This window comes from Corvus hawaiiensis, chromosome 36 (assembly GCF_020740725.1).
Source record: "Corvus hawaiiensis isolate bCorHaw1 chromosome 36, bCorHaw1.pri.cur, whole genome shotgun sequence".
NCBI lineage: Eukaryota > Metazoa > Chordata > Aves > Passeriformes > Corvidae > Corvus > Corvus hawaiiensis.
The window spans coordinates 415,081-428,814 of record NC_063248.1 but is presented as its reverse complement, the minus strand read 5'-3'; the positions used below and the strand labels follow the sequence as shown (position 1 = coordinate 428,814).

At 58.7% G+C, this 13,734-nt stretch overlaps 1 protein-coding gene across 1 annotated transcript; it reads left to right on the top strand.

Moving 5' to 3' along the window:
- Nucleotides 1-2,240: 2,240 nt before the first annotated feature.
- DBNL (drebrin like) lies at nt 2,241-13,465 on the top strand. The gene is made up of 14 exons (XM_048290284.1): nt 2,241-2,359; nt 2,920-2,975; nt 4,808-4,920; nt 5,153-5,227; nt 5,489-5,635; nt 6,216-6,293; nt 6,907-7,058; nt 7,744-7,798; nt 8,360-8,434; nt 8,530-8,632; nt 9,893-10,003; nt 10,889-10,992; nt 12,000-12,105; nt 12,405-13,465. Exons 1-14 carry the CDS (start codon nt 2,277-2,279, stop codon nt 12,542-12,544), a joined length of 1,398 nt encoding a protein of 465 aa, XP_048146241.1. The 5' UTR covers nt 2,241-2,276; the 3' UTR covers nt 12,545-13,465.
- The last annotated feature ends 269 nt before the right edge of the window (nt 13,466-13,734 follow it).

Sequence of the window (13,734 nt, the reverse complement as noted above, 5' to 3'; positions counted from 1 at the left end):
CTCACATCTGCCCCTTCTTCCCAGATAGCTCCTTGTTTAGGGGTACACGGAGTGGAGGTATGGATATGTCCAGGGGGCTGTGTGAGTCTCAGGATGCTAAAAAGTATAAATAATCACCTTATGTATTATTTTTGCCCGTATTTCCCATAAATAACATGGGATGAATCCTCGAGGCGTGAGGAGGTGGCTGGTTCCCAGCATGGGGCATGTGTAGGGTGAACGTCCCATGCCACCCAGCGCTCCCTCAGGTACCCCAGGACCCAACACCCACCCCCGGGCCTTTGGCCACTCTGGGACCCTTGAACACCCCAGGACCTTTGTGCACCCCAGGACTCTCACCTACCACAGGACCCTTGGACACCCTGGGACCACCTTGGGATTACAGCGATCCCAGGACTTTTAGGTCCCTCAGGACCCTTGGACACCCCAGGACCTTCCATCACCCCATTCACCATCTCCCACCCCATCCCACTCCCCCAGACACATTTATCCCAGGGACTGGGGGCACGAGGGTATTCCCACCACCCTCCACCCCCCTCAACCGAAGCCTGAAGCCCCAAGGAGACAAATCCCGACAGAGCGCTGGAACCATCGCTATCTCTGGGGGCAAACCGGGGGCCTTGGGGGGCTCGTTAGACCCCACCTCACCCTCCCGGGGCAGGTAGAGCTCGGGCCCCCGTTATTTTCCCCGTGCATGACGGTGGCGGCTCATGGGTGAGTTGCTCCCCCCGTGGCCCCCGAGCCCGCAGGGATGGGGGTGAGACGCCGCAGGAGTTTTGAGGGACTCCCCCCATCTCCGCGTCCCTCCTGCTCTCCCAGCTTTAAGGTCACCCCGAATGTGGAGGAAGGCTCGGGGGAGAGAAAGGGGACCCGATGGAGGGCCACCCCGAAGTCCCCCGAGCAGCCCTTCCCCGCGCGGTGGCAGCGCGGTTCCAGCCAGATGTTGGCAGCGGGGGAGGGCTGTGGGGACAATGAGCTGCTAATGTCCCATTAGCACCTTCTGGGGACACCGCCGGGCGAGGGCCCACCCCCTGTCCCTCCCCCTCCACCTCAGGTCACCTCCTGCCCCCCAAGAACACCTCTTCGGGAGGGTCATCGCCACGGGGGGGGGGGGGGGGGGGGGGTGGAGTGGAAGGCAGAATTTTGATGATTTGGGGTAAAATTGAGACGCATTTACACCCCAAAAAGTTCCAGGCTCCGAACTGCTGCGGTACCCGCAAACACCCCTGATGTGCGTCCCGCCGCCTCAGGCTGGGAAATGAGGGAAGTCCCCGGAAATGCCGAATTTCTCCACCCGCGGGCTGTCTTTAGGGGGTACGGGCAGGGGATTTTCTCCGCCCGGGGAGGGCTGTATGGGATGTGGGGACTGTCGGGGCTGCACCAGGGCAGAGAACCCCAAGAACCACTAGGGACCGGGTCTCCCAGAACAGCCCGGGATGGGGGTCCCTGAGAACTGCCCTTGGAGTGGGTGACCCTGAGAACCCGAAAATTGATCTGGGACAGGCGATCCCGGAACTGCCCGGGAACGGCGTCCTCAAGAGTCATCCTGGGGTGGGGGTCCCCGAGAGCTGCTCTGGGACGGGGGATCCCCAGGAACACCGGGGATGGGGGGTCCGTGAGGGACACGGAGCGCGGGGGGGCGCGGCCTGGCGGGCCGGGGGCGTGGGCTGACCGCTCGGAGGGGTGGTCTCCCCATGGCGGGGGGTGTCCCTATGGGGCTCTGTCATTCGGGGCGGGCTCTGTCACCGGAGGGGGTGTTCTCTCTGCCGGGGGTGGTCTCCCCATCGGGGGCGGGGTCTGCAGGACCAGAGGGGCGGGGCGGGCGCTCGGGGGCGTGGCCTGGCGGGGCGGGGTCGCCCGTGAGGCGGGGGCGGGGGTCGGTACCGGGGCGGGAACGCCGGCGGGGGCGGTGCCGGGGCGGTGCTGGGGCGGTACGGAGGCGGTGCCGGTAGCACCGGAGGGGCGGTGCCGGGGCGGTGCCGGGGCGGTACCGGGGCGGTACCGGGGGCGGTGCCGGTAGCACCGGAGGGGCGGTGCCGGGGGCGGTGCTGGGGCGGTACGGAGGCGGTGCCGGTAGCACCGGAGGGGCGGTGCCGGGGCGGTGCCGGGGCGGTACCGGGGCGGTGCCGGGGGCGGTGCCGGTAGCACCGGAGGGGCGGTGCCGGGGGCGGTGCCGGTAGCACCGGCGGGGCGGTACCGGGGCGGTGCCGGCGGGCGGTGCCGGTAGCACCGGAGGGGCGGTGCCGGCGGTGCCGGCGGGCGGAGCGGGCGCGGCCATGGCGCTGAACCTGGCCAAGAACGGGCGGGCGCTGCAGGAGGCCTACGGGAGCGTGGTGGCCGCGGGGAGCCCCACGGACTGGTGAGGGAGGGGCGGCGGGGCCGGGGGTCGGTGAGCGGGGATGGGGGCCGGGGGGATGGGGATGGGGGATGGGGGAGGATGGGGAGCTGGGGGAGGGGGCGGCTGTAGAGTGTTTGCAGAGATGTGGGTGTTTAGGAGGGATGAGGTGGTTTGGGGGGGAGGGGGGTGTAGGGGGAATCCGAGGGGGTGGGGAGCGGATGGAGGGGTGGAAGTGAAACAAGGATGGGGGGGGGGGGGGGGTGGAGGGCCTGGGAAAAAATTTGCGGCTGGGCCAGTGGCTTGGGGGGAACATGGGGTGACAGGGATCAGAGTGTGGGGGTGTTTGAGGGGGATGTGGGGCGCCCAGAGGGAGTCAGGGGTGTGGGTGGGGTGAGGGTGTATAGGGGCAGTTGGGGGGTGAGGGGTGAGAGACTCAGGGGGCTGTGGCGGTGTCCGGGGGGAACAGGAAGACCCCGGGCTGTGGGGTGGGGGTCCCTGTGGGGCTCTGCGCTTCAGGAGGTGTCAGGGGTGTGTGATGAGCACTGTGCTGGCTAAAAATCCCATTTCTGCCTTAATTTTAGGGCTCTGTTCACCTATGAAGGCAACAGCAATGACCTGCGAGTGGCCGGCTCCGGAGGTGACTGTGTTGGGGACCACCCCCTGTTTCCGCGGTTCCAGGGCTTTCCAGGGGTCTGGGGGGCTTCCAGGGCCCATCTCACTGTACCTGCCTGAGATGTCGGGGGGGGTTTTTAACCCCTGAGGGTATTTTGGGAGGTGCCCTTGGTGGTGGGAGAAGGGTGGGAACTGTGTTGGGGGGTCTGGTGTGATTTCGAAGTGAGGAATATGGAGCAGAGCCTCACTGGCAGCTCTGCTTCTCCCTTCCTTTCATTTTCCTCCTTTCCAAAGGATCTGAAGTCTGTATCCTGGCTGCCTTCTGCATCCCTGAAGTATTTTAGATCCCTGATTTAGGCAGGGCCACCTGGTACTCCAAAGCCACTCACTAAGCCAGGGCTCCCTACTCAATGCTTCTAAAGCCCCTCATGTCGAATTCTCTTCTTCCTGCAATTCTTTTTCTTTTATTTTTTATTTGGCTGCTGATTCCCACCCAAACACTACTGGCTGGGAAGCCGAAGCCTTCGGGAAGCAGCACGTCCAGGCGGGTTTCCCCGTGCTCGGAATTTGCATCCTCTCCCCAGCTTCTTCCTTAACTTCCAAGTGTTTTTCCTAGCCTGTGGAGCTCTATGGAAGTTTCTGGGATTCTCCATAGGATCTAGTGGAGCCCATGGAGCCAGGGGTTTGGTGCTGGGGAATTTTGTTGAGGAAAACTCTTGTTGAGTCACAAATGAGAGTTCTGGGGAGCTGCAGAGGGTGTGCCCCAAGCTCCTCGCAGATCCCTGCTCTCCCCAGCATTCCCCTCATGTCCTTCCATGCCAGCCCTCACCGATCAGCTTCAGACTTCCAACCTTCAACTTCCCTGCTGGGTTTGGAGCCAAATTTAGAGCCAAATCATAAATATTTAATAGGGAGAAGGAAATGATCCGGGTTATGCTGCAGAGCAGAGTGAGCTGTGTTGGGCTGGGTTGCTCCTGTCAGGGGTGATAAGGACCAGTGGCTCTTTTCCCACTTTTCAGGGCTCAGACAATCCAGCACAGGAGGAATTGTGGTCTGGGGGAATATTTTTGAGATGAGAGTGTGCATTTTTGGTGTTTTTCATCCTTTCATTTTCCTTTATTGGTGTAGTGGGAGCAATGCTGTTCCCTTTCCACTGCCCCTGCCTGAGCCCTGTGTGGGATTTTTCCTCTGGGATTTACTCCCAAGTCCTCAAACCGGCACTGAGACCACTCTAGGTGGGTGTAACAGGGAGGGAGGCGTTGAGGCAGGAGTTTGCCCGTGAGAACTGCCCTTGGAGTCCATGGTGGACAAGCAGGACCTTACCTCATGTTACTCTTTTGGTTCCTTCTCTACGTCCCATCTGACAAAGCAGGAACAAGGCTCAGCCAGTTCCTCCACTTCTCAGCACCCTTCCCACCGTCACTGAGGTGTTTTGTGCAGGAACCTGTGGGCAAAACTGACAGCTGCCTGCTCTCATTAAAGCTTCTAATTGATTAGGGAGTCTGAGCAGCTCCTTCTGTGTCCTGCCAGCACTCGGTTGCAGATCCAGGATCTTTCCTTATGGGGTTTGTGAGGGTCTGAGGAAGAGGAACTGGGTGATGAAGGCTGCTGGGAATGGGAATGGGTGAGAAGAGGCTGGGGCTTGGCTCCCAAGTAATCACGTGGATGACAAATGATCAGGTTATGTGTTTACAGAGTAAACACAGGGGTCTGAGACACTCGTGAGGTACAATGACCCCAAATCTAACAGGGATAATCTCCAGGGAATACGGAGCTGGGAGGCTCCGTGGGTTTGGCTGTTCCTGGCACACGTACGGAATGGGCTGGACTCACCCCGTCTCCTTCCTCCCGGGACAGATGGGGGCCTGGAGGAGATGGTGGAGGAGCTCAACAGTGGGAAGGTGATGTACGGCTTCTGCCGTGTGAAGGATCCCAACTCTGGGCTGCCCAAATATGTCCTCGTCAACTGGGTGAGTGGGGACAGACCTTGGCTTAACTGGGAGGGAGCTGGAGCCCCTCGGCCGTGGAGCCAGGCTAGGAGAGCTGGGGTGGCCAGCCTGGAGAAGAGAGGGCTCTTGCAGTGCCTTTAGGGGCTCCAGGAGAGCTGGAGAGGGGCTTGGGCTCAGATCCAGGTGCTGCTGCTGCCATGGATCCCCCCCAGATGGGCTCAGGTGAGCTGGTGCCGATGGTGTCTCGTTGCAGACGGGTGAAGGGGTCAATGACGTGCGGAAAGGAGCCTGCGCCAACCACGTCAGCACCGTGGCCAACTTCCTGAAGGTCTGATCCTCCTCATGTCCTCCCTTTGGGTTGGAGGGACTTAGAGACCACCCAGTTCTACTGCCCTGCCATGGTCAGGGACAACTTCCAGTAGACCAGCTTGCCCAAAAAATCCCTCTGGATATCTTCTCCTTCTCACCAGAACCCTCTTCCTTCCCTTGGGAGCTCTGGGAGCACAGACAGGACCCACCAGGGCAGAGTGGTGGGTTTGGGGGCTCCCAGAGTGACCCCCTCACCCGTACCCTGGTTCCTCCTGCTCAGGGGGCTCACGTCACCATCAACGCCCGGGCAGAGGAGGACGTGGAGCCTGAACTCATCATGGAGAAGGTGGCCAAGGCCTCCGGGGCCAACTACAGCTTCCACAAGGAGAGCAGCAAGTTCCAGGACTCGGGGCCCCAGGCTCCCGTGGTGAGTTGAGTCAGTAAGGGCTTTCGGGTCCCTCTGGGTGGGGGGAGGGTCTGGGACCACTATCATCCCTGGCCATTGACGTGTCTGTGGAATGTTCATTCTGGAGAAGGGAAGGCTCCAGGGAGAACTTAGAGCCCCTTCCAGTGCCTAAAAGGGCTCCAAGAGAGCTGGAGAGGGACTTTGGACCAGGGCACAGAGTGACAGGACAAGGGGGAATGGCTTCCCACTGCCGGAGGGCGGGTTTGAAGCATGGAATCATGGTTTGGGTTGGAGGGACCTTAAAGCCCATCCAGTCCCACCCCTGCCATGGGCAGGGACACCTTCCACTGTCCCAGGCTGCTCCAAGCCCCATCCAACCTGGCCTTGGACGCCTCCAGGGATGGGGCAGCAACCTGTGCCAGGGCAAGCAATTCCCCATTTTTGGCAACGTGCATATCACTGGCCTCACCCAGCCCTTCTTTAAATTTTGGGACAAAGCATCAGGTTACAGGAACTTCTAAGAGAAGTCCCAGCCTGTGCTGATTTGGGCTGATTTTTGACAGAAAATGCAAAAAAGGTGATTTCTCTGTGTTTTCCTCAGGGCTCTGTGTACCAGAAGACAAACGCGATGTCTGAAATCAAGCGGGTCAATAAGGATAATTTCTGGGCCAAAGCAGAGGTGAGTGAACGCATCCCTCAGAGCACAAAGTGTTTGGATTTAGCTGGAGATTATTCTCCATATGCTTATTCCCTGTCTGGGAATTGGGGAATCCTGCCTGGAATCGGGGACCCAGAGCTCAGGGAAGCGCAGAGCTGCTACCTTGGGGTGCTCAGAGAGGAGGGGCTGAGTCTTGAAGGGGAAGGTGCTCCTTTATCTCATCTGAATTTGGCTCAGGGAGAGAGGGCTGGGATGCACCCCAGCTCCCAGTGGATGGCTGGGATGCACCCTGGCTCTCCTGGCAGACAGCTGGGCTGCATCCCAGCTCCCAGCAAACCCCATTTGGGTGAGGAAACTGGTTCTTGACCTCTCCGAGGGCTGCTCCCTGTTTCCTTCCCCTTCACATTGGGTTTTATGGGGTTAAGCAATAACGTGTGAACCTTCTGGCTGGATAAGCACCCTGGGATCCACCACGAGCCCCAGGATCCACTGCGTGCCCTGGGATGTGCTGTGTCCCCTGGGACCTGCTGTGTGCCCTGGGATGCAGAGGCCCAGGGGGATCCGAGCACTGGCAGCGTGGCCCCCACACCCCTGAGCCCAGGAAGCCCAAGGCTCTGTGCCCGTCTCCCCTCAGAAGGATGAGGAGAACCGTCGGCTGGAGGAGAAGAGGAGGGCGGAGGAGGAGCGGCAGCGGCTGGAGCGGGAGCGGCGGGAGCGGGAGCTGCAGGAGGCAGCGGGGCGGGAGCAGATGTTTAAAGCCAGATCCAGTGAAATCGAAGCCCAGAAGTGAGTGGGGTTTTGGGAATGATTCCCGGAGCCTGTCCTGCTCTCTGGGATCTCTGTGGTACCAGGTGTCCCTGTCACTACCTCTCTGAGCTGCCTCCACTCCAGCAAATTCATTCCTTAGGAAATGGTGGATCATGTCCATGTATTCCCCACTGCTGGAATTCCTGCAATCCCAGGAAACCTCCTGTAAGAGAACAGATAAGAGGGAATCTTACTCCAGGTGTGGAGGAAACATCTCCCTGGCTAACCCCCAAGGAGCTTGACTGCTTGTTCACCATCGTCCCTGAGTTCCCCTGGCCATGGATCCTGCTCCAGGACTACTCCCCTTTTGCTTCCCAAACTCTTTCCTGGCACCCATGGCCCCTATTTTTGGGGTGTCAGAGGTCCAGGGAGCTCCAAGCCCCATGGGGATGACTCCAGGGAAATCTGCCCATCTCCCGTATCAAGATGCTCGTGTCCATATCCCCAAGGAAGAGATTTCCCTGGAATGATCCCACTATTTGGAGCAGCACCTGCCCCTCTCACCATGCTCCTCTCTTCAAGGGTGACCTGTAGCACCTTGTCTGGCCCTGAAGTGAGGGGGAGCACTACCAAAGTGAGGGATGGCCTTCATGTGCTATTCCCAGAGACCTGCAGTGGGGTGAGGTTTCAAATCCTCAGTTTTAACCCCAGTTTGTCCCCACAGGAGACTCCAGCAGCAACAGGAGGCTGAGAACAGGGACAGGGAGCAGCAGCAATGGGTGAGCTCTGGTGTTGGCCCCAGGCGAGGTTTATGCATGGTGGAGGGGACAGGGACCTGGGACAGGGCAAGGGGAAATGGCCCCAAGTTGCACAGGGGAGGTTTAAGTTGGATATTGGTAAAATTCTTTCATGAAGAGGGTTGTCCGGCTCTGGCACAGGCTGCCCAGGGCAGTGCTGGAATCCCCATTCCTGGGGGGATTTAACAGGATGTGGCACTTGGGGACACAGGTCAGTGGTGGCCTTGGCTGTGCTGGGGAACAGTTGGACTTGATGCTCTCAGTGGGTTTTTCCAACCTAAATCATTCCACGATTCCATGACACCAAGTCCCTGTCCTCAGCCCAGAATTCCTGTGTCTCCCTCCCAGATCCAGCGTTCCCTCCTCATTCACCCTCCATCGCCGTTCCTTGGGTCCGGAGAGGGCTGAAGGGGGCAGAAGGGACCCGAGGGGGCAGGATGGTTCTGGAAGGAATTGGATGGGGCAGGAGGGGGCTGAAGGGGGCAGGAAGGCTGGCCGGGGCTAGCAGGGGTGGCTCAGCACCCGATGCTCTCTGTGCTGCAGAAGGAGCAGGCCGAGGAGTTCGAGGCGCGACAGCGGAAGGGCTTCAAGAGAAGCGAGTCAGTGGAGAAAGCCCAGGTGGGGAACTGGGACCCTGAGTCCCTGGGGAGAGGGGGGCTCTGCCCCTGCTGTGCTGCTCGGGGCCTGACCGGGCCGTGTGCCCTCCTGGGCAGGAGGCTGCCACGCTGATCGCGCAGAGAGCCGTCAACCCCCGCGACATCTTCAAGCAAAGGGAGAAAGCAGGGCCAGGGGACACGGGGATGCCAGCACAGCCAGGTACGGCCTGGGGACACGGGGAGGGTGCTGGGGGCTGGTTCCAGTCCCCCCCTGGGTCTCTCTGCACGTGGAGGGGCCCCAGTGGGGCAGCGATATCGTGAGGCCACAGTTTGAGCTGACAACAGGCAGCTCTCATCACACTGATGTTCTCTGCTGTGCTGTGTCCCACACCTGGCTCCTGCCATTTTCCAGGGTGCGGCTCCCGCCAAGTTTTAATCACAAAGATGGAAGATTTCCATACTCTGATTCACCTTCTGAGCCTTAAAGTTGTTTTGGATTTTTTTAGTTAAAGTTCAAGATATTAACACCAGGAAAACACCACTATTGCAATCTCTCCTGACTGCATGAAATTTCACCCAAATTTTTGCACTGCCCCAGCCAAGCAGAATCTTGTGCTGTTAGAAGAACCTGATCCGATCTCTCGGATAGAAATCAGGAAGTTTGCAGACCAGAGCTGAGAGTAGCTGAGGAAATAGCTGTGACGAGTGCATGACGCCCCTGGGTGACTGCCTCTGCCACTGCTGCCGCCTCCACCTCCTCTTCCTCTTCCTCTTCGTCCTCCTCAGCCCAGCCCCCTCCAAAGCACCTTAAATTGATTCAGAATAATCACTTTCACTTGGTGATAGGAGCATTAATTCCTACTTCCTTGGGCAGGCAAGCCATGGTAGGAGAGGAGGGAATGCCATGTGCTGGGAAAATGTCTTTTTTGGTGGTTAGACATCATGGGGAGAGACTGACTTTGAGGTATTTCATTAGGATTTGATGGTTTTCATGGAGGAAAGGGAAATAAATGCCCTGGGATTGATCAGACCCAGAAGTAAGGGTAGGAGGGAGTCTTGGTGCTGGTAGGGTTTGTCTGGGAATTCTCTTCTGCTTTTGTTTGGTTTGGAGGTGGAGATGAGGAGATACCAGCTCAGTTACCTCCTGTCACAGGAAATGCACTGGCAGAAACCAGTTTGCACCATCCCTTCCCAGTTTGATGTCTGTGGACTTTGTCTGAGTTCAGGGTGCTCCAAGAGTCACCATGGAGAGCCGGAGGCAGGGTCTTCCAGCTCTTCCTCCTCTGCAAAAATCCTTTTTTTTTTTTAGTTTTCCCTTGACTGCTGCTGTAACCAGTTGCCAAACTTGTTTTCCACAACCAGGATTAGGGCTGGAAATTCCTGCTTGGGAGGGTGACCTAGCAGTACCTGTGGGTGCGCAGTCAGGCTGGGAGCCCCCCTGCCTGACCGGCTCCTGCAGCCCCTTGAACTCCTTTTCCAGGGAAGCTCCGCAGCCCATTCCTGCAGAAGGAGGTGAACTCGGTGCCCAGCCCTGCCTCCCCCAGCCAGGATGTTTGGGGGTCCCCGCCGGCCTCCCCAGTACCTGCAGCAGGTATGTGCTTGGCTCCCTCCACTCCCCGAAGCTTTCTCCTCATCTTTCCAACTAGATCTCACAAAATTGGGCATTTTGAGGCCGGCCTTGGAGATTCCATTTGGTTGTCCCATTCCGTGGGCTAGGGACCCTGGGCTTTGTCTCCAGCCAGGGCTGAGCGTGATGCTGGGGATGAGGATGGTTCCTGCTTGTCTCCACCTGAAGGCTCAGTGCATGGGGGATGAGGATATCTCCTGCTGGAATTCAGGCTGGAATTCAGGCTGGAATTCGACTCCGTGCACCCCCAGCCTTCCTCCAGACCTGCCACAGGGGCTTTGACAGTCACACTTGGACTTTTCCACCATTTCCAAAATGCCCCAAGACCCAGCTGAGGTGGCTCCACCCCTGTGCAGGGGTTTCCCTGCTCCAGAGTTAGACATGCAGGGACATGGTGGGAGCCAGGGATGAGGTGGGGTTTAGGGACAACAAAGTAGGGACCAGGGATGAACTGGGGGCCAGAGATGAGGTGAGGGCCAGGGACAAACTGTGGACAGGGGGTCCAGCTCTGATGTCCCCAGGCTGCTGTCACCACTAGATGCTGCTCTTGGCCAGGACCTCTGCTCCAGCCCTTTCCCTCCACGGGAATTTTTTCATCTTGAGCGAGTTTATCCCTTCCCTATCTTTATCCCTTCCCTATCAGAGATAGGTCTCTCCTTTGTCCTTTTTGTTGCTCCCTAAACCCCTGCCTCCTCCATCCCATGGTCTGTGCGTGCTCCATCCCCCAGCTGGACAGGAGACCGGGGGACACCCAGCTCATCGCAGGAATGTGGTGTCACTCCAGCCTGGGCAGGAGCCCACGAGGGGACAGGGCATGGTTTTGGTGACAGATCCCTTGTTTCTCCTCAGGACGAGACTCTGGATACAATTCTGGTGTCCCAGGGTCCCACATGGAAGAGAATCTGTATGAGGAGCCTCCGGAGCCCTCGGCCATCTATGAGGAGCCGCCCCAGGTGAGTTTGGACGGAGGGGACCCTGTCGGGGCCAGATCTGTGTGGGAGAGAGTGGCTTGTCCCATCCTTAGGATGGAACACTTTTTTGGGCTAAAATTGTAGGAAACGGAGAAACCCCAGAGCTCAGGTGTATTCAGGATGCACCCATGTGGCAAAGGGGTGCGGCTGTGTCCCTTCCCAGTGCTCCCAGTGGGAGACACTGGTACTGAGTCCCTGGCACCCATCCTGCACCCCAGGGCTGCTCTGGCTGTTGTCAGTGCCACATCCCAGAACCAGTGAGGGGAGAGGATCCAAAGCCCTTTCTCCTCCTTCTCCTGCTTCTCTGCCCATCTGAACCCAGTGGAGTTGGCAATCCCAGCTATTCCCTGTGCACTCCAGGATTCTCCAGGGGCTAATCGCGGGGTTGTGCTGTGCTGCCGTGTTGCCCTTGGAGATGTGGGGCCCCTTTGGTTTCTTCTCTGCTCACCAAACCATCAGCATTCCAAACATTTTCTCATTCTGCAATTTGTCTGGAAGCGTCCAGCAGGTTCCAAGGGATTCCAGGGGAGATGGGCTCAATGATCCCCTCAGCCTTTCCTGAGGGAAACAAACCACAGCCAGCTCAGGTTCTGGCAGAAATGTTTCAGAAGCTGGAGCTTATCTGTTGGGGGATGAGCTCTGTCTGCAGCAGGGATCCCAAGGGATCAGAGGGGTTGTCTGCCACTGGTCTCCGGTGTTTCTGTTGGGATGAGATCCCAAGGGACAGGGATGGGTGTTGAGCTAGATGGAGATGTGGCCACCTCGGCTCTTTGGCTAAGAGCTGGTTTGCTTCTGTGTCTCCTGGATGCTGTGGCAGACCCACGGCACAACTTCCCTGGAGTCCATGTTTTATTCCAGAGGGCACTTGGGACTTCCAGCACGCAGGTCTCCAAGCCTCAGGGGGCTGATGGACATTTCTGGCGTTGGACATAGTTGTTTTCCCTCCCACTGTTGTCCTAGTAATTCTTGTTCTCCTCTCCTTCCCGAAGGAACAAGTTGACGATGCCAAATATGACTACAGGGTGGAGTACCAGGAGCCCCCGGACCTGGCGGGGAAGGGGCTCTGTGCCCGGGCACTCTATGACTACCAGGCTGGTGAGACCCACAGAGCCATTCCCCTTGTCCTGTCCCTCCAAAGTCCCTCTCCAGCTCTCTTGGAGCCCCTTTAGGCACTGGAAGGCGCTCCAAGGTCTCCCTGGAGCTTCTCTTCTCCAGGCTGGACATTCCCAGCTCTCCCAGCTTGTCTCCAGAGCAGAGGGGCTCCAACCCCTGGAGCACCTCCATGGCCTTCTCTGGACTTGTTCAGCAGCTCCACATCCCTCTAGCCTTGGGAACCCCAGAGCTGGGGTAGTTCAGCTGGTCTGACCCCCTCCCCTCTCTCTGTCCCATTCCAGCTGATGACACCGAGATCTCCTTTGATCCTGAGAACATCATCACCAACATCGAGATGATCGATGAGGGCTGGTGGCGCGGCTACGGCCCCGATGGCCACTTTGGCATGTTCCCCGCCAACTACGTGGAACTGATAGAGTAGGGGGACTGGTGGGGGGGCTGATGGGGGGCTCCAGACCCCTGGGACTGCTCCAGACCCCCGAGACCACTCAGCTCCTGCCTGATTCTTCCAAACGACACGTGGCTTTTTCTTCTTCTCTATTTCTTTCTCTCTCTCAGTGAAGTGCCATTCCCCAGTCCCTTGGCAGTGGGGCCCCCCCAGGCACTGCCCCCCATCCCCCATAACTGCCCTTGGGTGGGTGAAGGAAGGGTCCCATCCCACCCTGAGCCCACAGCGCTGGTCTCCCCCTCCTCCCTCGGCTTTGGAGTGGGAAGGAGGGCATGACAAATCCCTCAGAGGAATTTTCAGGGAACAAATTACCTCCCCCCTGTGCTCCCTCCCTCCCACCCCGTGACCTTGGACCTGCCGCAGCCACACTGGAGAAGCCACTTTCCCAATTTTATTTCATTGGAAAAGCTCATCAGAATAATTTTGGAATCCTACGGGGTCTGACATGACCAAGAGAGGTGAATCCTGGCTCTCTTCCCCACCACCCCGAGCACACTGAGCTTGCCATGTGTGATCCTGTGTTTTCCTCCTTGCTCTCCCCACTGTTCCCTCGCCCCAAATGTGCTCTGGGGATTTAAACTGGGAGTGAATAACCTTCCCTGCAGTGCAGATCCAGCCCGGCCAAGCGCGTGGGACCCCCCTCCCCACCCCCAAACTCACTGTGAACAAGGAAAAGCCCAGCCCAGCCCCTCCCCCACACGGAGCTTCCTGCCTTGGTGTCCCTTTAGGAACAGGAGAGAACAGAGTTGGGGTGCTGGGGGGTCTCAGCTTGCCCACCCCTCCTGCAGGTGTGGGGGACATGGTGTCCTCTCCGAGTCCCTCCCCCGAGCTCCTTTTTCTCCTTGCTCCCCCTGGGCCCTCCCCAGCTACAATAAAAGGGCTTTTCTTTGGTGATGGATGTGGCAGGGTCCAGGTGGGAATGGGAGAGGAATGCCAGGGGTTTGGTGTCCGTAATGCCAGACATGTTATCACACCAGGCTGTTGTGAGCAGGGGCCAAGGGAGGGGTAACTGGGCACATAATTAGTCTCAACACTAATTATCTGGGTCTAATGAGGGAGGAAGCAGCCTGCAGTGGTTGGGGTCCTGGGGTCTGGGTGGCCCCAGGGTGGAGAGGGGCTTTGGGAGTGTGGTTGGTGGCACTGATGGTTTGACAGCACTGGGG